This window comes from Bombus terrestris, chromosome 8 (genome assembly GCF_910591885.1).
Source record: "Bombus terrestris chromosome 8, iyBomTerr1.2, whole genome shotgun sequence".
Classification (NCBI taxonomy): Eukaryota; Metazoa; Arthropoda; class Insecta; order Hymenoptera; family Apidae; genus Bombus; species Bombus terrestris.
This window is the reverse complement of record NC_063276.1, coordinates 9,818,461-9,842,451: the sequence shown is the minus strand read 5'-3', so window position 1 is coordinate 9,842,451 and position 23,991 is coordinate 9,818,461. Positions and strand designations below refer to the sequence as shown.

At 45.5% G+C, this 23,991-nt stretch overlaps 2 protein-coding genes across 19 annotated transcripts in view; one reads left to right on the top strand and one right to left on the bottom strand.

Annotated features, from left to right (window-relative positions):
• LOC100644427 (RNA-binding protein Musashi homolog 2) overlaps positions 1 to 17,582 on the top strand; it is a 122,332-nt gene extending 104,750 nt beyond the window's left edge. For 14 of the 15 annotated variants that reach the window (XM_012319892.3, XM_012319891.3, XM_012319893.3 and 11 more), the window contains 2 exons: positions 12,013 to 12,253; positions 13,524 to 17,582. In XM_012319892.3, the coding sequence (XP_012175282.1) occupies positions 12,013 to 12,253; positions 13,524 to 14,399 (1,117 nt within the window). In that variant the 3' untranslated portion in view covers positions 14,400 to 17,582. Of the gene's footprint in view, positions 1 to 7,942; positions 8,070 to 12,012; positions 12,254 to 13,523 lie in introns of those variants that run through there. The other variant, XM_048407987.1, reaches the window with a different exon arrangement.
• The window catches only part of LOC110120235, a 51,800-nt gene that overhangs the window by 14,761 nt on the left and 13,048 nt on the right, over positions 1 to 23,991 (bottom strand). For 2 of the 4 annotated variants that reach the window (XM_048407998.1, XM_020868221.2), the window contains 2 exons: positions 10,692 to 10,783; positions 10,496 to 10,574 (listed from right to left, as the gene is read on the bottom strand). In XM_048407998.1, coding sequence (XP_048263955.1) covers positions 10,496 to 10,574; positions 10,692 to 10,783 — 171 coding nt within the window. Of the gene's footprint in view, positions 1 to 4,094; positions 7,839 to 10,495; positions 10,575 to 10,691; positions 10,784 to 23,991 lie in introns of those variants that run through there. The other 2 variants (XR_007224924.1, XR_007224925.1) reach the window with 2 other exon arrangements.

Here is a 23,991-nt window from a genome sequence, read left to right as displayed (position 1 = left end):
AACAACGAGTCACACGTTCTGCGTCCTTTTCCTGCGATACTTTATTGCTACCGGAATACTCTACTCCGATCGTGACGAAAGCTTTTTCATAATTGGACTGGCTGGGTGCGGATTAATAACCATCAAGTAACAATCCAATTTTACACACAACCTTACACAAATCCACCGGGTAACACGCAGGTTACGTAAAAGATGAGAAAAAGGAAGGAACGATACGTTCTTGAAACGGATATAGATCTATCTTGAATTTTAACGTTTCAAGAAAATCTCTACCAAAGAAAAAAAAGACATTAAAATTATGGATAGAAACAGACCTCGTTATAACGTATGAAGATGGAGGATTAATTGCATCGACGAATGACGGGAGACATGTGAAAGAAAGAATGATCGGAGGAAGCATGATTTCCAGCTTTTCTTTCCTTCCTCGCGATAGTTGGAGCACGTTGGAAGCACGCGGAATTTCCAGCACGACGAACGGAAACTCGCGCTCGGTGTAGAGCTGCTCGTTAGTACGCGAAACCGATGGAGTTGATGGGCTGTTCGGGTAACAAGGCTGGCCTAGATCGAGAAACCAGCCAGCGATGCCGCGAAGCAGCTTCGACTCGCCTTTCAAACACGCAAACGACTTTCCTCCCGTTTCAACTCGTCCGCGATATCGTTACCGATATACGTAGACGTTTGACAAGATTCGAAAAGGAACCTGCGATTGAACTGATCAACAGGGACAGGCGACTAGGAGACCATTAGGAAGACTAAAAAGAAAAGGGCAGGATTAGGTGGAAGAGAAAATTGTTGAAATCGTGAGGACAGAAATCGCGTTTGATGGGGGCGTTTAACGGTGAGACGATCAAACGATCGTTGGGATCTGGGTTGAAGGAAAGAGTAGATGTTCTCTGATTGCTCGTTTCGCTTTATCCATCCCCGTGACCTCAAGGCGAGGTTGCCACGATCGTTCTTCTAATATCTCCAGGAAGAGAACGATTTTCTCGCGCTTCGCTATTTCACTTGTTTCCAAAATGCCAGGATTCTCGATTCTTAATTCTTTGCGGACGAATTCTCCTTTTTTTTAACGATAGCGCAGAGTATGATAAGCTAAAAATTAACGCAAACTGTAATTTTAAAAGTACGATAAGCGTGCGCTCTCATTTTTAATGGAATACTATCGCGCAGAGTTGAAAAGAAGCGGAGTAGGACGAATGCAAATTCATTTCTTATCCTAATGGATTGAACTCGCCTCAATCTCACACGCAATTTTCATTGTAGAGTATTATTGGTCGAAGCGGACTCACATCTACTAATTGCGCCTATTTCAAGCGTACAATGTGGATTCTTATCCATCAATGAAATATTCAAATATGCCTAAATATAAAATATCCAAACTAAAGTAGCTGTTATTGTATTAAACGAGTGGAGCGAAATCAGATTCCATTTTCTTGCTTATGTTCACGAGCGTTGTAGGCTGCTCTGATCAGTTACTTCCATGCCATCTCGCTATTCTTTTCTTCAGCTCTTTTTCCACATAGTGCGTATGCAAAACCCGATAGATTTCGGCGCTCGCAGAAAAATTCTAACCTGGCAGTCTCCAGCTAGTTAGTCTCGAAAGGGTTAAGCAGTAACTAATTCGACGCTAAAACCAAACAGAACGAACAGAAAATATCCCTTCTGAAGCAGATGTATTGCGTTGTTTTTCCGCTTCGAAGTTGCGCGGACGCGTCCTTATATACGGAAGCGCCTGTGCGATGTAGAATGAGCCCCGTTGATGGCAGTGCTTGTGGTTTAGGAGGTTTGACGTAGGAGGGTACGATGTTTTCCATAGGCCGTCTGTCGAGGGCACCCCCTGCGGATTAAATGGAACCTAACCCTGCACGTATTGATCCAATAACATGGGTGCTGGATACACAAACCGAGGGAGAAAACTCTGGGAGGAATATCGCGAGTGCCAGTTGGCGGAAGACCGTGGAAGAAAAAAAAGAAAAAAGAAAACAATAGTACCGTTCGATCGACCGAATTAGGCAAGTAATGCTCGTCGCAACACTCCTACGACTTTTCTACATTTATACGTTAGACGGCGAAGATGTAAGGGAAAATTGAGAATATTTTTTCTTGTTTCTCGCGTTTATAGTTGATCGTAAAAGTTATCAATATGTTTTATCTGAAATTAGGAAACAGCGAGGAGGGAGATCTAACAGAATTCTATCGGAGAAGGAAAATTTGAAATAGACTTAATCACAGCCGAGGGCCGGTTAGTTATCAGTACTGTTACGTGTTACTCTTATTTTTGATATATCGCGTTTAGTTTATCTTATCCTGGGGATACGTTGCCGCTTCGTTTCTAAAAGGTACCTGTTATTCTAGTCCACAACGATAATCCAATAGATAGTCCAATAATAAAAGTAAAGTAAGATCGTAAAACGAAAAACTACACTTTAAGAACTGAGTGTAAAATAACTCGGGTGGGCGAATACTTTTCGATCAATCGCAATTATCTCTATCCGTGCAATCACAAATACAAAGTGTAGAGGGATGGATCTTTATCTATCCGGGCATCTGCGATTTATAATGCATAGAGTGTGACTATAATCGTGTACGGTCGTCTAGTCGTACACCTGACCCGATAGATCACGTACACAAGCACGTTCAGGCGAATGTACATGTGCGTGTGTACGTATTTACATACGCAACACGCGTACGAAAGAAGAGCGGCGAGGGTTAGGCCCTAATCGACGTATCCCCCTTGAGAAGCTCTCGCTACGAAGACTTTAAAGCCAAGTTATTTCCATCCGGTTTCATCGTGCCACCGACGACACCCGCTGACGACGTGTTTCGTGTTAATTGCGTACCTTAATTAAAATTAATATCGTCCAAATTAAAATTAATTGAGCCGCTCTCTCGGTCGTCCTTTAAAAGAAGGAAAAAGAAAGAAGGAGAAGGGAGGTAGCGGTAAATTGAAACGAACCGAGTGTAGGGGTTGTTTCGTGACGCGTAACATTTAATCCTTTCGATCACGGCACAGTGCAATTATTTTAATGGACGTTTATGCGTGTAACTTGCAAATGAGTCACCCTCTTGTTGTCGCTGGCCGATCGTTCCGACCAACTTTTCTTCTTTCTTATATCCGATCGTTGGTAATCGCTCTTTCGAGGATAATATTTCGTAGAATCGAACCGGGGAAACTATCGTCGAACGTTTGACCGTTATTGGCGCGAATCGAGACGTTAAATAAGTCAGAGAAATTGTTCTGGGTCAGGAAATCGAAGCATCGAGGTAGATTCGTGATTGAAACAACTTTGTTTCGATTTATTGAACATTCACCCCCGTTACTATTATTCGTACATACTCTAGTACATTCGTGAATTTTTCAAGAACCGATTATAACCTTGAGACTAGTTTCTGCGTGGCAAGATCGTTCTTGCCGGCGATAGTTGTAAAAAATATAATACAATCTACGTGTGCAGTTCTATGATACGCAAAAGGCAGTGATACTTAACATATAGAGTTACGGTAACGTGTTTACATCGCTTAACTGCATATAGGTCATTTGCAACGCGCAATACATGCAAATTGCGCGTTGTATGTTGCCACGGGATTCTGTTCGCTCGCCTTTCTCCTATGGAATTTTGTTTCTCGAAACGCGTCACGAACTATCGTAAAGCTTAAGGGAACACGCGTATACTTCGATTCTAACAAAATCGATCAAAATGTTGCCTCGCGCCGGTACGTGTAAACACACATAAAGAGCGAGAAAGAGAGAGAGAGAGAGAGAGAGAGAGAGAGAGAATGAGAAATATGTGCGGACGAGCGCGTGCGCACGTGTGTAAATAGATACGTGTATCCATGTACATAATATCAAGCGGAATATACAACGAGTATCTAGAGCGAAGACGAAACAGTTTTTCGGCTAAAGCTATACTCTGTCTCCGTCATTTATATACATACATATATATATATATATAAATATACATGTACATATATGTATACGTATACATATACGCGTAAAAATATCAAATATATAATACATAGATCTCTAAGACGGATTGTATCTAGTCTATAACAATGTCTACACAACAACGACATCTGCGCGTAACGGTGCGTACTCTAGGCTCTACACATCTATGGGGGTTTCTCTTGTCTAAGGTGTCTCTCACGGGGATGAACATGGCGGAGCGTATTCGGTTTTTCCAATGTTCTTCTTGCTGCTCCCGCTGATTGTCATAAACTTGTATGTGTATGTCGACGCTTCTATATCTCGATGGTAGGTTTCTCGTACGATTCTTGAAAAAGATATCAGAACATACACAATGTTCGAACAACCGGCAAAACACAGACGCGTTCTTCGACGACGACAACGACGACGACGATGACAACGACGATAGCTGCCGTAACGAACGGGGATAACCTGCAGCTTTCGTTTCCCCTTTTCTGTGCCCGCTCCCTCTACCACGTTTTCCTCACGATCAAACGTGTCGCCGCCTAGCGGCTGTGCCCTCTACCAACCGACAGGAAGGTTAAATGACAGCCCACCCCATTCATCCGGCATACTACCACACCATCACCGTCACCACCAGCACTAGTAACCACCATAGATTCTACCATCTCCACGTGCATCTACGAGACCAGAGCACGACCACCAATACTGTCACCACCACCATCACCACCAACACCACAACCACCACCGCATCACCACCACCACTACCACCACCGCCACCTCCATCACCGGTGAAATCCAACTCCGACCCAACGACTACCTTCACAAGCCTCCTCCTCTCTCGAATCGCAAACGTGCCGCGCCCGTTAATTCAACGGCTAATCAATTCTTACCGCGATTTCTGCATGCCCTAACCTACGCTCGGCCTCTTTTCCATCTTCCACAACCCCTTTTCTTGTCTCTCTCCTTTCTTTGCCGGAATCTTGGAACGTCCGAGAAGATTCGTTCTTTCGAATCGATTAAATTTTGCAGAATCGAACAGGATTACGTTGAAATTACGACAGCGCGGTGGTTGCAAGGGGTAGCCGAAGTGCAGAGTTACTAATAGGATGCGATGTAGGGAACTCCGTAACATCCAGCCGGTAGAGTAAAACGAGACGGTGAATGATGTAACGAGCGTCGCGTGCCATCGATAATTACAGAGACGCGTATTCCTGTCTAGGTGGAAGATTCCCGCCCTTTTCTCCCTTTAACAACTACTCCCCCTATCGTATTTTTGTACTTAAACGACATTGTCGATGTACCGTGTGTGCACATACAGTGACTACCAGCGAAACTCTGAAACGACGAAATCGATTCGATTCGATCCAGCCGGACCAGAAATTTCCAGCGAACGTTTACGTTTCGTGATCGCGGCCTGAGACTCGTCAACGAAAAACAACGAGTCTCGTGAATAGCTTCGAAGATCTGTCGATTCGATGAGTTCACCAGATTGTGCCATAGCTGGTTGTTTACAACGTCTGATGAATCCTTGGCGATGAAAGTGGGTGAATCGTTGACGAAATCGTATTGCGCGTGATGACGAGAAAAGCAATAGGAATTACCTGAGTTTAGGCAAAAGACTAGGGTCGAACGTGAGTTACGAGCATATCCGTGTACGTCATTCGGACACCGATTGGACGTCGCCGCTAGTAGAAACTCTGATCGAAACTGGGGAAACCAAGCAACCTAGAGGGGAGTCGATTAGAGGAAGAGAGGGAGGGGCGAGTGGAGGGAAAGAGAAGGCGTACGATCGACCTAAACCCGACGTTAACCTTTTCATCGACCCCGTTCGAGTTCTTCACTGCCCCGTCGTGGCGCCGCTTTAATTCGGTACACTGCGTCGAGGATGGAAACAAGCCTGATTCATTATTCAATAAACGACCGCAGATATTTCGGGGTTGAAACCACGGAAGATACTATGTGTGGACTACTCCACCCCGGAACTAGGCCAAGTGGACGAGCTCGTCAACTGTTCGATCGCGATAATGCGTCGACTATTCTGTTACGAGAACGGATGCGTGTAACCACTTTGTTACGTATCTGCGAGAATGGAAAGCATTGCCTTTATTTGTCGACCTGTGGCGTGGTCGAAACGAATCCATCGGTTCGATTCGATTGTTCGAAGAAATATACTTTTCACGAAATCCCTTAGATTCCGAGAACCACCCTTACGGGGATAGGAAAATGGAATCCATCGAAGAAAATAAGTCGGCGCCACGGATGATCGCTGGTTCGCGAGGAAAACACACCTGAAACGTTCCAACATCGCCATCTTGCCAATTCAGACATCACGATACGATTCCATTCAGAATCCATTCCACGGTCCACCGGTGCCAGTGATTTTAACGTTTTGGGAAATGGACAGTTCTGACGACTTTCTAGTTCGTGGAAGGGGAACGAACGATTATATCGAATAGAAGCTTCGTCTGCCTTTTTTTCTTTCTTTTTTTTTTTTTTTTTTTTTTTTTTTTTTTAATCGAACTTAAACGAAGGATTCCTTTTTCGTTCGTTTTCGCTTCTTCCCATGAACCGAGAAGAAAGTCGTTCGATCAACCATCGTAGCCGCACCTTCCGGAAGCTGCCTTATCGACCGGAAACGCCGTGATATCCACGCTGGCAAGAATTAAGAGACACCTTGGCAGAGCCTTCGTTACGGTCACCTGTCGAGGGACGCGGAGTTACTCTAATCTTTCACGAAGATGACGCTCGAGATTCGAAAGACGAAAGTTCACGAAATTTACGGAGCTTCTTCCGCCTCTTCTTCTTGCTTCGTGTTCTCTGTCCTCCGATACCTGTAAATATCCCATGAACTCTATCGTTCTTATTTGTTCCGCTTCTCCACCTTTGCAAATCTATCACGAAACACAAAGAGACCGCCAACACTTTTGTCAGAGTTCCATCCACTTTGGAATCCAGAGAACACTGGAACGAATGAGACTGCGTTTGACGATGGCCACAAGACGAGGACAATGTCCCATCACACCAGTAACTCTTTAAAGGCGTACTGCTGTGACAAGACAATATCCCCGGCGAGTGGTTGAGCGGTTCGAGTCCTTTCGGCCGGCGAGATCCCTTCGACATCCTCGAGGTCCGCGATTCGATCGGGATTTGGCGCGGTTCGCTGTTCGCGATGCAACCCGCGAGCGTTCGAGCGTCTTCGATATATTTCGCACGCCAGATCGATAGCGAAGGAATGATCCGCGCGAAGATCGTCGATCGTTCTCGCGATACATGAAGACGATGATAGAGGCAGGAACGGAAGATGCCGAGGCGAGGGTGGCGATTGGTGGTGTTATGCTTTGGTGTCGTTTCGCCGATGGCGGCGTCGATTCGACTCTTGCGAAGGCGGTATCGCTCGGTCGAGCGTCCCGACGGCACTGCGTCGCTCGCTGGCGACGGCGCCTCCGCACCCTGTCCCTCCCCCACCCGAGGGAGCTTCTCCTCCAGCTTCGTAGCCCCACCAACAGCGGTAAAGCACCCTCTCCTTGCCGGTTCGAGCCCCTTGGCGGGCCACCGAGGGTGGAAGGGTGAAAGGGTGGCTGATGCGCGTCTGTCTAACCGCGCATATTCCGCGTGCGACCGAGTACAGGCTCGAGGGAGACTCGGAGAGAACAAGAGGGAGAAAGAGAGAGAAGTGCGCGGCCAGCCCGAACAAGGGCGGCAGAGAATGGGAGGAAAGTAACCCTCGATGTTGCCGAGGGCCATCAGGGGGACGACGACTACGCGCAGCCATAGCCTGCTGCTTACCGATACTGGAAATACTGAAACCGTTCTCGCGTATCCAGCAGCTTGATTCTCTCCGTCTCCCCTGGCCCGTTATCCTCGCTTCCTGTTACACCTCGCGTTTCGGCCTGTCGCAAAACGATCGGGGTCATGACTGGAACGCGCCAACACCGCGCCTCAACCACCAGTTGTGCCACTACGTCGACTAGAAATGTTTAATCGTTGAGGAATTCCCTCGTATCTATTGTAAACGCGTTGAGATAGATGAAGAAGAGGTCTCCAGTAACGATCGATTTTCCAATCTTTGAATACTTGCGTGGAATCGGACACGTAGCCGAAAGAATCGCAAATATATGGAGAAATGGAACGACGAAACTTGGTAAAGTTTGCGACAGTTTCTTGTATCCGAATCGAAGGGAGAAGCGTCTTCGAAGGTTCCCTCGGTCGCGAACAATGAAGTTGAATGACAACGGAGATAGTTGCACGTGGAGACTCGAGCTTCACCGGGATACGTAATGTAAATCACATTGTATGCAAAGAATGGGCCGAAATAATTACACGGTGTTATAATAGAACGATATATCGTTCGAATCTCACGTAACGCAGGGTTTCAACCAGTTACGTTCCTGTCTGCCTGTTGGATCTAAATTTAGGCGTCTTTCTTAGGCCAACGAGTTCGATCGGTTGGATGGCTGGTAGTCTGATTTCGCGATTCACCTTCCTTCCCGCCCTCTTCCGCCAATTGTGAAGACTATGCTCGAAAGAAGCTCGAAGGAATCTAACGTATCGAAAAGAAAGCGAATCGATGAAAGAACAGATCTTGAGAAATTTCAGTAGAGTAGAAGAAAGGAATCGTCTAGTTGGGTGAAGGACGCGGATTCGGACACGATGAGAATGAAATGACCGGAAGAAGGCGCGGAAGAAAAAGCCGGCTAATGCGGAATGGCACGTGAGAGAGACGAGTTTACGCGAAAATTAGGCGGCGAACGAGAAAAAGCAGCGTCGCATCTCTCGATAGACGTACCGCAGGGGTGGAACATTGCGAAAGGGAGAGAGAAATACGAAGGGGCGTATTGATCCACCAGCTGCGCGTTCTCTCACCCTCCACCCCCGCTCTCTATCCATCCTAGCGTCCCCCACTGGCCGACTCCCTCGCCCCGAATGGCTCGCCCCGTTTCACTTTGCTCTTTCCCTTCCCTCTTTCTCTCGTTTCGCTCTTTCTCTTTCTACCCTGTTTGTCCACAGCGACGGGAACGATCCGCTCACGACCACCATCGACCGACAAACCTTTCGTTCGAATACTCCTCGCAGCTTCCTTCCAGTTTAACCAACGGTCAACTCGACTCATTTTCTTCTTGCTTGCCAAGACAATCTCCCGGATTCGTGACTCATTCCCGAATCGACAAATCTTAAAGCCGAAAATATCTAATGATATATGAAAATTTTATCCTTCGAATTGCCCTGACGATTCCCCTCTGGAGAACTACGACAGGTTACATTTATTTCTGCTGCCCTCCGGCCTGCCAGAGATACGGCAACCGCGAATCCAGATGGATTCGGGATAATTGATAAATTATTTGGAAGCGCGCGGAATCGAAGCCACCGCTAGTCGCCGTTCTTCCTGCCCCTCTTCCTTTCGTCCCTTGCCTTCTATCTCTCTCGCACCCCGCAACCGTTACGAAGCTTATGTCCTTTTCTCGCCGACCCTTCTCTCCCTTTGCCCCTGTTAGGCTGTGGGTGCACGTACACGCGCACATCAACATCCCTTCTTCTCTTTCTTCCCTAGCGCGATCCTCGGAACCTTTCCACCCCCGGGAGCTTCCACACTAGACCGCGCTGCGCCGCAGCCACGCCGCTCCCTCTACTCTTTCAACCCCTCGCTACGCTCTGTCCACGTTCCTCGCGGTGATAGAACCGAATCGGAGTAACGTGCGGCTCTTTTACGCCCCCCCTCAACTCCCCTCGCAATCCGCCTGCGCTCTCTCTTTCTCTACGACGAATGTTGAGCAGCGGGTCTCGACGAATCATGCCGGGAAAGGCAATGTACATCTCCACGACTTTGTTATAACCGCTGGAAACTACGTCTCTGGCTCTTTCTACTGGCTCGGGTCTCGCTCAGTCGGGATCGTCGGTTAGACGATCGATCGAATTTCTTCGGACTCCAGGGGTTTAATGCTCGCGCGGCGCTCTGTTGCCATTCAGACGCGTTACCCGTGCCATCTTGTACGGTTAGTCGGTACTTTAGGGTTATGTTTCCGGAAACTTGAATGGACCGATGGAATAGAGGAACTTGTATGGTAATTCGGCGGTTTCTCCAGGTTTCTTAAGGTTTGGTGAGAACGAGTAAAAGGGGAGAAGGAGACGCCCAAAGGAGTGATAAGAGGCGACTGAATGCAGGAATTTGTACGATAATCCTCGGGATTTCTTTAATTTTGAGATGTGGTGAAAATGAGAGAGGACAAGAGGCGATGGTAATAGTTGGTGATTGATAGTTTGTTACGTGACAACGATGGATGAGTACTACCATTCTTGCGATTGTTGGTGCCATTGTAGCGCTCGTAGGGAGACAGGCAACGAATCATTGGCGATTGAGAATAATAACGAGAGGAAGGGCGAAAATAAAATAGCGTTGCTCGTAGCGCATTTCTATCGGCTCAATCGAATCTTTCCAGTGGAAGAAGAAAGAAACATGATAGCTAAAATGTTTTTCCTTCGGAGGAATTCGTTGGATAACGTTGGAGAACGTTTTCTTAGATACAATTTTCTAATGTAAATCGTGCATCGATCCAAGATCGCGGCTCTTACCTTGAGAATCCGAGGATTTCGTAGGTCGAAAAATCCTGGAGGAGACGTTATCTCGAAACGACGATTTCCCGGCGGAATCCTGCGTGTAAAGAATTTCGATTATTAGATCCAGGGTTGATTGTAATCGTTGGATTGCTAACGAGAACCCTTCAGCGTAGGATGTACATATATCCGATCTGATTAGGGCTAAACTTACTGAACATCGATCGTGGTGACAAATAGTCTGTGACAGCACAGGATAGGCACGCCAATGATCACGAAAGTTTGTAGTAGTAGTAACGGGATTACCTGAAACGAAAAGAGAAAATGCGTCACCCGAGTTTCTCCTGAAACTTGTTAAAAGCAAATATCTTTGGAACCTGTTAATTTTAGAAATACCGGTTCGTAATAATTTTCCTAATAATTCGATAGATTCACGACGGTGGATTTTCCAGAATTTGAATAATTTTGTTCTTACATTATTTCTCCATGTACTTTTAATTTTGACTTTTATGGTACAAATTTTACACACTTATAATGTTAGATGGTTTCGTCGATCTTACCGATCGCTCGACTGCTTTCCACAATGATTTAAACGAAACGACGATGAGATTTAGTTTCTTTTCTTAAACGACGACTAATTTTAAACAAAAATTTCGCGGGCGAGATTAGCTCATCTCACGGAAAGCGCGAGCGGGCAGAAAAGTAGTAGGAGAGGTCGATTCGGAACATTTCGAGGCGTTTCAAGTACATATGTATACGCAGAATGTAAGGGACAAGCTACGCTTAATACCGTGCGACGCGTAAACACGTGCGCGAAGAAGAAACGAGGGCCCAGCCGGTGATTCGCGAGTCGGACAATAAACTGCCGTTGGAAAACCGTCGCAAGGAAAAAGTTTCTTTTTTCCACGCAACTCGCCTTACATCAGTAATTAAAATGTAACCTGCTGTTAATTATGTAATGACGTCGAGTTCTAGTTTTGGCCGTCTCGTTTCCCTTTTCACGCTATTGTGGTCTGATTTAGTCGTTCGCGATGTCAAACGAGATTTACATAGATTTATCCGAATGTAAGTTTGTATGAAAGAATGAGATTAATCGGAGAGAGTGTTGAGAGTCGAAGCTTCCGGGTGTATCACTGTACGCTGCTTCGAAAATGTCTTCTTTTATACGCTCGAGCTTGATGAACTAATAAACTTTGTTGGAAAGAACGTATCGTGATAAAATATAATAGCTAAAGTAATATTAAAGATAATTGTGCTTTATTCACTAATAACTAAGTACGTACGAGAAATTTCAAGTTCCTTGCTGTGCAATTACGTCACGTAGAAATGATGATTCTTACACCCTGAAAACACGATTCCCGAAAATTCTGTTTTACCAAGCAACGAAAACCCGAAACCTCCGACTAAGATTAATCTCATGCCTCTCTTCTCTTCCAATTTTTCTCCTTCTTTGTCTCTCTATCCTCGATAGAAATATCAACGAATAAAAGTTAGATGCAATGTTTAATCGATGACGAATACGATGTGTGTTTCAGCGCCGGCATGGAGGCGGCGAACGGTGCGATCGAACACGATTTTCACAATGCCCTGGTGCCTATAAACGGTAGCCATTCCGGCAGTTCCGGCAGGAGTACACCGAATGGCGGCGACCCGGCACCTGGCAAACTCTTCGTCGGTGGCTTGTCTTGGCAGACCAGCAGCGAGAAGCTCAGGGAATACTTCGGCATGTTCGGTACCGTCACCGATGTCCTGATCATGAAGGATCCGGTTACACAGGTCGGTTTACTCGATGGAAGCTCTCCGTCGGCTTGTCCATCTCGGTCGCTGGCCCGAAATTTTCGTCGAGCTTCCACAATCAAAATCGTGATAATCAAATTTTACTGAAATTATCAGATATTTCCTGAAAACATCTCGCGTTTGAAAGATACCGAGGAAACGTAGAAAAGATGAAGAAGCTCGCGAACGGGCCATCGACGCGTTCAAATTCTTGTCCATTTCCTCCTCGATAGGTCAAACCGTTCGCATAGAAGGAAAAAGATTCGGAATCGGTAATGGGAAGGGGGTAAAAAGAAAAAAAAGAGAAAGAGAAAGAAAAAAAAGATGAAAACGCAATTCGCCTCGAGGAGATTCGATGCACCAGTTTCTTCCTTCCACTTTTGCACGAGACTTCACACAGTAGATCGTAGAGAGAAAGTTGTACTAATCGATGTAACTAATTGCTGAGACAGTGTAAAGGAAGTAGAAGCGTATTTTGGTATTTTACTGTATTAAAACATGTATTTAAAACTTGTAAAAGGTGGAAAAGAGGCAGAGGCTCGTTTCTAAAAGATACGTTCGCACGGGATTCGAGAGAAATCACGAACGAGGACTGTGGGCATAGATTATACATATATTACTCGTATTCGGTAGCGATGCAATTAACGACCGTAACTTCAGTTGATTCTTATCATATTTATTCGAAGTCCTTGTCTCACGTAATCCTAGAATGTTTGTCTTACATTGGCTTGGACAGTCTTGCATGTAAACGGTAGTTTGGTAGTAATTAGTTAACTGTACATAAAAGGAGATTTTATGGTACCTCTTTTACAATACAGAGTACGATATCGAGATAAACGAGACAGGATACTTTTTGGACGGAACGCGACGGTAATAAAAGAGTTTTCTCGTTATAAGCAATCCTACGAAAAAACTGAACGATACGAAAATATTCGCGACGCGTTTATAGCACCGCGTTCGTTTTATAAAAGTTCAGGCGAAATCGACGTCTCGCCGGATTAGATCGACGGAAAAACGAAGCAATATCCATAGACTATAGGCAGGTTGTCGAATACAGTTAAAGAAAGGGACACTCGATATAGGAAGCAGCGAAAGCGTGCGTGCAGAGACTGAGAGAGAGCGCGCGTGTGTGCTTGTGTGTGTGCGTGTGTGTGTGCGTGTGTGTAAGAGACAGAGAGAGAAAGGGAGAGGGAGAGAGAGAGAGAGAGACGGGGAAGTTGGAAGAGACGGTCGTTGTGCATCGTGGCCGTTCTGGCTTGTTCGGTTACAGCGTAGTCGCGGCTTCGGTTTCATCACGTTCGCCGAGCCCGGTAGCGTGGACAAGGTGCTGAAGTGTCCAATCCACACATTGGACGGGAAGAAGATCGACCCTAAACACGCGACACCGAAGAACCGCGCGAAACAGGCGAATCGCACGAAGAAGATCTTTGTCGGCGGCGTAAGTCAGGACACTAGTAGCGACGAAGTGAAGGCCTACTTCAACCAGTTCGGCAAGGTGGAGGAAACGGTGATGCTGATGGATCAACAGACGAAGCGGCATCGTGGCTTCGGATTCGTCACGTTCGAGAATGAGGACGTGGTGGACCGCGTGTGCGAGATCCACTTCCATACGATCAAAAACAAGAAAGTCGAATGCAAGAAGGCTCAGCCCAAGGAGGCGGTTCAGCCAGGCGCGTTGACCCTCGGCAAGAGGGTGGTTTTGGGAGCGTTGGGCGTTCGACTGGCGCCACAGCCTCCACTGCCGGTTGCCGCGGCCTCGCAGATCGTTGCGGCTCAGGCGCAGGCCCAAGTGCAAGCTGCCGCGGCCGCGGCTGCGGCTGCCCAGGTACAAAACGCCGTCGCCGGATACGGGAAGCTGTTCGCCAGCAGTTACCCGGCGTTGTCCGCGTATCGATACGCGCCATATCCAATCCCGGCGGCGGCGGTCGCCGCAGCCGCGGCCGCAGCAGCGCCGGCCCCAGCTCCGGCTCCACCGGCAGCCGCCGCCGCCGCAGCTGCCGCGGCAGCAGCCACTCCTGCAGCGGCTGCCGCGGCTGCGGCTGCGCCCGCCAATCCCTACCAGGGATACTCGCTCACCAACGTCGACATGTCCAGCTTCCAGGGCGTCGACTGGGGTTCCATGTATGGAATGGGCATGTACGTTTAAACGCCGTTGCTTCGGTCGTCTTTCACCCAACGTCGGCTCTGCGACCTGAAATCTTGCGGCGATCGAGTCTCTGCTGACTCTTCCTCGCGACGCAGATGTCTTCGTTCCTTCAGATGATTCTCGGTTTCTTTTCCTCTTTCTCGCCGATTCAATACTTCTCTGGCTGCCACTTTGAAAAATGCTTCGCATTTGAGTCAGCGCGAAAACTTTCGCCATCGTCTTCCCGTTGAACGAATAAAAATGTCTGCTGTCCTTTGTGTAATCGGTTACCAGTTCTACATTTCTTTTTGCTTTTGTCACGTATTTGCGTTACGTGTTAGATATACCGAGAATTTATACGTTGAGAAGGATGAGTCGTAGAAAGCGATTCGAGAGAAAGAAACGAGAAAAAAGCGGATACGGACATAAACTCGAAAGGGTCGCAGAGTCCGAGGTGGTGTCCCCGACTAGGGCGTGAGGACTTCCCAGCCCAAAAACCGAAGACATTTTTCTTGCGTTTACTACTCGTCGTTATCGCTTGCCGATTAATTTATTAGCGAGAGAATGTGAGAGGCAGCGAGGACGAGAGGCAGAACAATTGTATGTATGTGTGCATATGTAAAAGAGAAACAAGTCGCGCGTAATTCGATCGCATCGCATATTTTGTTGCGATAACCTTGCATCCTTCGTTCGCGAATTTTCGTATATATTTTTCTTTTCCTTTCCTATTTCCTTCATTTTCAATTTCTTTGATTTCGTCCATCGTAATTGTTTCACGCGTTCCACGATATTCTCGCCACACATTCGGTTCCTAGTTAGATTAGCATGGTCCCTGCTACGCGCGACGTTGTTCAACCGCGCTCGCTCGTATGCTAATTAATTACTTAATTATTTAAACGATATAGGCGGTCATTTCGCGACCGTTCCACTCTCAAGGATCTCGACCACGAAGCAATAAAACAGGGGAGGTAGAATGAGAAACAGAGAGAAAGAGGACGAGACATTTGGATGTGTTACACCGTGAACGAACGACCTCGCGAGCCCGATTACTCACTGGATTCGTTCGCTTTGCTTTTCTTTTCGACGTTTCTTTCGTCGGTTCTATCCTATATCCTATTTTGTCGATTTGCAAAAAATCACGGGGCGACGTTGTTGGCAAACCCGAACGAAAGCACGTGGAAAAGGAACGCTCCACGTTGTAAAGGGCGACACGATCGCGGTCCGCGACACCCCTTTCTTCCGCTCCAGAGAACGAGGCAGTTCTCCTGTTTGTCGCGCGACATACTCCTCCGCCTCGGTCAAAGTGCCAAACGAAGCATATGTGGAAACGTTCTAGCTGTTCGTCTGTCTATTTCTCTCTTCGCCCATCCGTTTGTCAGCTTTCGTCGCGATCTCGGCTAACTTTTCTCTTCCCTTTTTTTGCCCTTTTTTTCTCTTGTTTTGTCTCCGTTTTAGTTGCTGCGCGCTTTCGTTCGGTGAACGACTGTTCGCGCGTTCGGTCACACGGTCGCAAACGCGCACGGTCAACCACGCGTACACGTAGAGAGAAAAAGCAGGCGTGCGAAACAGGCGTTACACGGGACGCGTTTAAATAAGATAGCGCATAGGTATACATATATTTTTCTTCGAGTAACGGAAGACAATATTTCTCCATCGCGCGAGTAGCACGAGCAACCCGCGATTCAACCGCGATATACAGAGAAAGGGAAGGAGAAAAGAGAAAAGAAAACACATTTCTGAGGGATACTCGTTTCTAGGTGTACTAGAGTCGCGAGCAACGCGACCAAGATAACAGGAACCCAAGATTGAGATTAGCTCAGCGTTAATTAAGCGATCCTAGTTGTAAGTTTCAAGCAGATTAAGACTAGAATTTTAAGGAGTTCGAAACAAAACGAGTCGATACTTAATTTATACCTATCCGTAGGCGTCACGCTGTTCTCGTTTTCGCGACCAGGAATCGATCGAGGCGGCTGCTTCCGCGGCTCGATCTTCCGCCGCTTTCGATCGACTCGCACCTTTCCATCGGTGTATTCGTCTCGCGTCTCTTTGTCATCGATCCTTCGCTCTCTGACCAACTTTTTTTCGTTCGTGAAAATTTGTTTCTTTTCCCTTTCACCTCATTCTCCCTTTGCTCTTCCGCCTTTCTTTCCTTTTTCTATCGACGCTATCACGAACGACCATTTTCCTCGACAATTGATAAAATATCATTTTTGTCACATTTATAGGAACATGTAGTAAACTGAGATAGTTGATTTTTCTCGAATCTCTAAATAATGGTAGAGATACGTCAATGCTTAATTCTCACGTGGCGTCACCCGGATGCCGTAGCGTTAAAAATACTACGTCGAGTGGATATTGTCGATGCAGAAACGCGAAGGATCGACCGAGCAGACGAGACAACAGACGAGTCTCCGCAAAGACTTGGATTGACGATCGCGATCTGCGATTCTTCTATTTATTTATGATACCGTTCTAATTCGCGAACGATTGGGCGGAAGATGGTCGGACGAAACGGTCCCGCGCATGCAGACGTCACGATTCGCCGCTAGCAAACGACGAGAGAAAGAGAGAGAGAGAGAGAGAGAGAGAGAGAGAGAGAGTGGTCGTCGGCGAGAGGAACGCGATGCCGCGAAACAAATGTGAGAAACTTCGAGCAATAAGCGATCTACTGAAACTGTAAGCTGTGTATTATTTAAGTTTAACGAGATACGATAAGCGTGACGACACGAATCGAGTGAGAAAAAGAAAAAAAAGAAAAAAAAAAGGGAGACGATAATCTGTACGCGTAAAGAGATATTTAAAGGAAAGGGACTCACCGCTCCGGCGAACAAAGAAAAAGAAAAAAAAAGAAAACGGCGCGGCGAAAACGTGTTATAGCGGAGCGGGAGAAGTTCGAGGAAAGAATCCTCTTTCAAACGACAAGTAATATTCTTTAGTGATATATACTTTAAACATATACTTAATATGTACCGTAATATTAACGACGACAAAGCTCGCGAGTGATATTTATGACTTATAAGATGGTACTTAGATAAATAAGAAACAAAAAAAAAATTTGAAAGAGAGAGTGGGAGTGTGAGCACGCGTGAGAGTGTGAGGAAGTAAAAGAGTTAGCGAATGTATGGAAGAGAGAGAGTGAGATAACGGAGCACGCCTTAATACGAGAAATCGCGGAAACAGGTACGCGTGCACGCGTGCGCGTAATCTAGCGAAAAAAAGCAAGCAAGAGGCAATGATTTGACTAGAGACCACGGTGCAACCGAATTCTATTTTCCACGGTCTGCGTACTTCGAGATGGTACGCAGTTTCGAGATAGAACATGGGTGCGTACTTAAAACTGACCTCGAAGACAACCCGATATCGGTGTACCCTATACCCCTGCAGCTTCTACTTTTCCTTTTCTTCTTACCATGCACCTTCTTCATTCCATCGTGTTCCTCTTATTTGTTTCTTGTAACAAAAATTACTCCTCTTTCTATTTTGATCGTATATTCCGCAATGTCGGTCGAAAGGAAGGAAGAGAGCGCTTCCACGGTCTCGCGTGAAATACGTCAATCGTTTGACGCGAGAACGGAAGGACGCGTTCCGACGAGGAGAAACGCGGGGGCGCTCGATCCGACCGATCGATTTCCTCGTCGACGCGGAACAGAACCTTCTCGTCATTTGCAATCGACAAGAAAACATCATCGACGACGATTAACCTGTTCCTCCTCTACGAACGTTTTCCTTCTTTTCTTTTTACCTGAAAACCTTCCTTATCTGTAAAAAAATCCCTTCTCATACATATGCCGGTGATTATGTATTTTATACGCTACACGCACATGCTCATACATAAAACACACGTACACACGTTAACGTACTTATTGCGAATGTCGAGAGTAATTCTTAGCGTAGTTAGTATTTTAATGATCGCTAACCATCCATTAGTTGAGAATGATCAGTAGGTGAAGCATGCTGGTTGAAATATCTTAGATCCGAATCCCGTTGTTCCTTCACCGCCCTCGTCGTTTCATTGTATTATACATGTTTTAAGAATAGTATAACTCGCTGCTCTGCTTCCTTGCAGACGTTTCATCGCGACCGTGTCTCATCGGAACGATCATTCGATCGATTTTTCCTTTTCCTTTTTCTCTTGTTTATTTTCGAAATTATTTTTATTTTTTTTTTAATATTTTGTCGATAAATGTTTGTACGCGTACGCAGTACGTTTTACTTTTTCTTCCTTTAATTACAATGTTATCGATCTGAATGTACATTCGCGCAAAATATTATCGATCGAATGTCTGCCATGTCAGCCACGCTCTGATACTTCAAATATTCGATCGTTTCTATTTTTCTTTTCTTTTCCTGGTATATATATCTTGTATATGGCTGGCATACCCTTTACACGGAAATTAAACTGCCCACATTCTAAAACCCACCACTTCTAATCGTTTAAAACTTTCAATTATCCGATATAATTCCTCCGATACCCAAATTTTCAAATGACGAACGAAATACTTGATCGTTTATCGACGGAGCAGCAGTGAGTAGAGGATTAAAAGGAGAACTTTTTCAGAGAATCCGAGTCTCTTAACGGAGATCGATCGTTTCTGTAATAATACCGCAACTTTTTCTTAAACTCCCCTACCGCTGCTGCTGTTCTTTCACGTCGAAGCAGCGTTCCTCGAAAAATAAAAGCGAGGGAAAGAGCCTTGGGATAAATACCGTTTTTTTCCTCGGCCAAACGACCAAGGCGGACAACGGAGCGAGAAAGAGGGATTGGATGAAAAGAGACGAAGATAAAAAGAAATAATTCACCCTCGCCGAGGCACGTATCAGACGTGTCTCTCGACTCGATCAGACGAGTCCACCCACACCCTACACAATCCTCCGTTTATGGCTATCCAATATTCCGTATACCTCGTTCTATCCTTATTACTATTTACTGTCATTATCGCTCTATTATTAGTATTAATATTGTCATCATCATTGTTACTACTACTACTATTATCACCACACTTTATCATTATTATTATCGGTTATCATCGTTGATTATTTTTACCGCCGGTATCGTCACCCCTGCAAGTACGACTGCGATCATGGTTGCTGTTGCGTATCGTTGTTATCGTCATCGATCGTTGTTTTTCTATTTTTCTGCTTTCCATCATAATCGTAATTGCCGATGAATCTCGAGTTTCCAACGTATTTTAAAGGAAACTCGAAAGGATTGGAAATACATTGGTAATCGCGATAAAAAAACAGACGAGCGTATTTAAACGAACGCTCGAGAAATCTCATTGTCAATCTTCGTCTTCTTTCTTTCCCTCTTCAGTTTTACCTTTTATGTTCGTACTTTTTCTTTCCATTGTCATTCTTAATTTTGTTTCTTTTTCCTTCTTCCAATCATTACTATAGTTGTTATCTTAATTTGGTTTCGCTACTTTGTTGTGCCATAAACGCGGATCCGTTGAACGAGCGATGCCCGCGATAGAAAAGAGACGATAGAAACGCGCGATGCGATACATGGACGATTCCGAACCGCGGAAGGATCGAGACACGGCACGATACACAGCAAGAGTACGCAGGGCGGCGAACGCGAAGAACGACGGATAATTAGTTTAGTTCCATGCCTAGATGAGTTGCCAATAAAGTAGTTCGTTTCAAACTTGTAGCTAACCTGTATTGTGTGTACGACAACCTTTTTTTCCCCTCTTCGTTGTTCCTCCTTCTTTCGTAATAGAAACCCCTTTTACGATCCTATTTGTACATCGCGGCTAACTATATCGTTTCTCTTACTTTCGCCAGAAGTAACTATGTTTTTTTTTTATTTTCCTTGTTTTTTCATGTTGTGTAATACTTGACTCACTCACTCACGTATGTATTGTTTCTGTCTCTTCTATAACTCACTTAAACTTCGAATTAGTGTATCTGTCAGTATTTATCGCCATCTGTGATGGCTCTCTCTCTCATCAGTTTCTTTTTTGTATTTTTCCCCCTTTCTTTTTTTTTATTTTTTTAGTAGAAGATTCATAGATTTCTTTCCTTTTTTCTTTTCTTTTTTTTTCATTCGCCGTTCGGTCGGTGGCGTCGAAGGCTGGCGCAACCGTCGGTGCCGGAGGCACAATACCGCGGGCGCATCGCTAATTGGCTAATTAATATTAAGCCGTAATTAGCCTCGTTAACCCCGGTAGGCATTCGTTTCACGCCGCTCTCTGGTTGGTCGGAACACGAGCGTTGCGTGCCCTTTGCATTCGCCGCGTTTGTTCGCAACTCCGATTCACCTTGTACCGCGCATCCAACCCTCTACCCTCGGCTACTCCTATTTCTCGGGTGCTCGCGAATCGCCGTGATCTCGCTTGGACACTTTGCGAAACGTCATAAAAATGCGACCGAAAATCGCGACAAATACCTTGCACGATGAAAAATGCCAATCGGATGCCAATTTTTCGGATTCCCCGAAAAATCCCAACGAACGAAGGACTTCCGTTTGTATGGAAACGATCGTCACTTGGAAGATTCGCTTTCGCGGAAAGAGTGAAATAAAAAGAACGAATAGTTTCCGTTGAACCGAAGAGCGGCGTGCCCTCCTCCGGTATGCGTCGCGCGTACACATTACGCATTACGCGTAGAAGAATAGAATTTTGAAAGTTACTTTTCTTTTTCTGTCGCTCCATGTTGCTTCTTAAGCGGTTTAAGATAGCCAGCGGATGTGTTGTAGCGCATGCATCTTAGTTAGACCACTCCTGGCGCACTCTAACCAGCAAGTAAGAGTAAAGTTTAATAAATTCGATATGTACACAGGTTTTTTTTTTTTTTTTTTTTTTTTTTTGTCAAATCTCCAGCGGGCCCATTTCGCCCCAGACGATTCCTCGGCGATTCTCGCGGCGGAGGGATCACCCGCACTACTCGTTTCTCCATTCGATCCCGTTTTACCTCCCGTGATTTCTCATTGCTAACGAGAACGCGGAGGAGCGGCTTAACCGCGTGTCAACCCTTTTAACCCTTTGCACTTGGTAGAGGGACCTTTTCGATCGAGTCTCCACACAAAACTGCGTTGATCTCTAGCTACGGATATCGAGGAGTCAGTTTTGTCGATCATTCTGTCGGACAAATGGGCCGTGCGCAAAGGGTTAATCGCGAGCAAATTGGTTTCGTTTCATCGCCGATTTCGGAAAAAGTGACCGTCTTCCAATCCTGTCCCTTTCGATTCATACGCTCGAGCGAAGTCTGTAATCCACGAATCATTGACAGTTACGCTTGTACGATTTAACGAAGTTCGATGTGTCAAGATCGATAGAATCGGAAAAGGAAGAGGAACTCGCGAACGAGATCGAGAGCATCGATGGTGGACTGGAAGTTCGCCCGAGCGTACGAATACACCTGGTACCCGGAGCACGGAGAAAGAACCTCTTCCGATTTTGATCGTTTTACACGGATGAACGAACGCGAGTTCGGACGGGTCTGCCTGAAAAAATTCTCCGCGGTAAGACGCGCGAAAATCATGCCTTCGAAGCTGTCTTAGATGAAAAGATTCCCGATCCTTTTCGAGGCTGGGATCGGTGTGTACATATCGTCGTCGAGTATTAGTTTAATACGAACCTTTAGAGCGTAGTTCGTTTTATACCTATACGCCGCGCTGTGATTCCTCACGTGTGATACCCCTCGAGCAAGAGGGCAAGAGGAGGGCGAAGAAATAGGGAGTGTCGAGCAGCGGAAAGCCAAAATATCGCGAGTTCGTCGTCGTACTTAACGGACCAATTTGGTAGACGTTTGAACGTATTCCTCGAGAGTCGAGCGTTCCGTATATCAGAGCGCTCGCTACCAGTTTTTCAGCTGCGTCGGGCACAGCTTAAATACATATCGACTCGCGTAACATATCATTTTACAATTTATCAACTAATTCGATTCTGCTGTATCTTCCCGCGAGTATCGATCCTCGATCGTGGATCTTCGACGTGCCGTCGGGACCAGTCGTTCGTGGATCCGTATCTTCGACTTAGAACGTCTATGAAAAAAAAAGCAGAAAGAGGAAAAAGAGGAGAGAAAGAAGTAAAAGAAAACGAATAGAACTGGCGCAGTTCTCGCGCAACAGATTGTACTTTCTCCGTGCAATCGGCTACCCTTTCCCCTCGTTTCACAAGATTATCGATTCAACAGAGACCCGAGTGCCTTAATCCGATCTCTATCTTGAGCCCCCTCACCGATCGTTCCCTCTCCGTGAAATTCGAACGACAAAGAAATGAACGCGAGATTAAGAAAGAAAATACAGAACGATAGAAACGGAAAACAAAAAAGAAAAGAGAAACATATGTTGCACAAAAAAAGAGAGTCGAAGAGAAGAGAAGCAGGAACGATTTAGACGCATATTAATTCCCATAGGCAGTAGAATTGAGTGTCGATCGATAGAGAGAACGCGAGAAACTGAGACGCTTCCACTGATTCAGATCCACGATTTGGCGACTACGACGGCTGAGAATCAGGTAAGACTACTTTTCTTCATCCCCTTTTTACCTTTACTATTTTTCATGTATATATGTATACAGACTGATTCGGGAATCGTAGTACGCTGAGAAAAACAAAGAAACGACAATATACGCTTCTCTTTCCAAAGGAAAACTACTTTCCATATATTATGTAGATATATAATATATATATAATATATACATATATATTCCATATATATTCATTTCTCCTTCTTCGAACGGAAGGACAGCAAGCTACTCTCGGTTGTACCAAGATTTTCGACTCAGCCAGCGCAGATGGACGCATATGGACGCATTACACGTATTATTACAAATTTGCATTATTTGACCTTATCTTAAAAGTAGATATTTCGCATAGCGAATGTAGACGTTGCGAGGTTTAGAGGCGTATTAGTTGCGCGCATTATTTATTGTCGATAACGAATCTCCCTGTGGCTTGTGAAGAGCCCAGGAACGATACCACCTTCTACCTATACGCATTGTAATATATAATAAGTGTTTGTAGTTACGAGTAGAGTTGAATATCGTCGATAACGTAGAAGTAGATAAGATATGCACAATTGAAACGTTTCCTTTTGTAACTGATTCCAGAGCCTCGTTACCGCGAACGGTTGACTTCCGTTTCAAAACATGATAATTAGGCCCTTCTTTTCTTTTTTTTCTCTTTTTCTGTCTCTCTCTCTTTCTCTCTCTCTCTATATATATATGTATATATTAATATCCAGTTCGTATGATCGAAAAGATTCAACCGTATCCCAGTAACGATGGTTCTAGGTATCATATCGTCGAGGAATTTTCCACGCGGCAGCGTATCCGCAATCTCACCAATCGGATCTGAGCAGAGAGTTCAATGACCAGCATCTTTTCAAAGTTTTCTTGTTAACGAAACTCGCGAAGCATCAACGCGACCTCGCTTCACGTTGACACCTTCGCAACCATTCTCGGAACTTTTTTCTTAAAACCGTTTTTCGTATCGAAAATTAATCGTCTCTCGGTGAAAAATTTCTCGCGTTTACGATCGATCCCATTCGTTACCGCGTGGACAATTCGATGACAAGAAAGTACCAGTGTCAGAGCTATTCGTCAATGGCCAGTATCGAGGTTTACAGTAATGGTGTGTGTCGTGCATGTGTAACGACTTGTACATA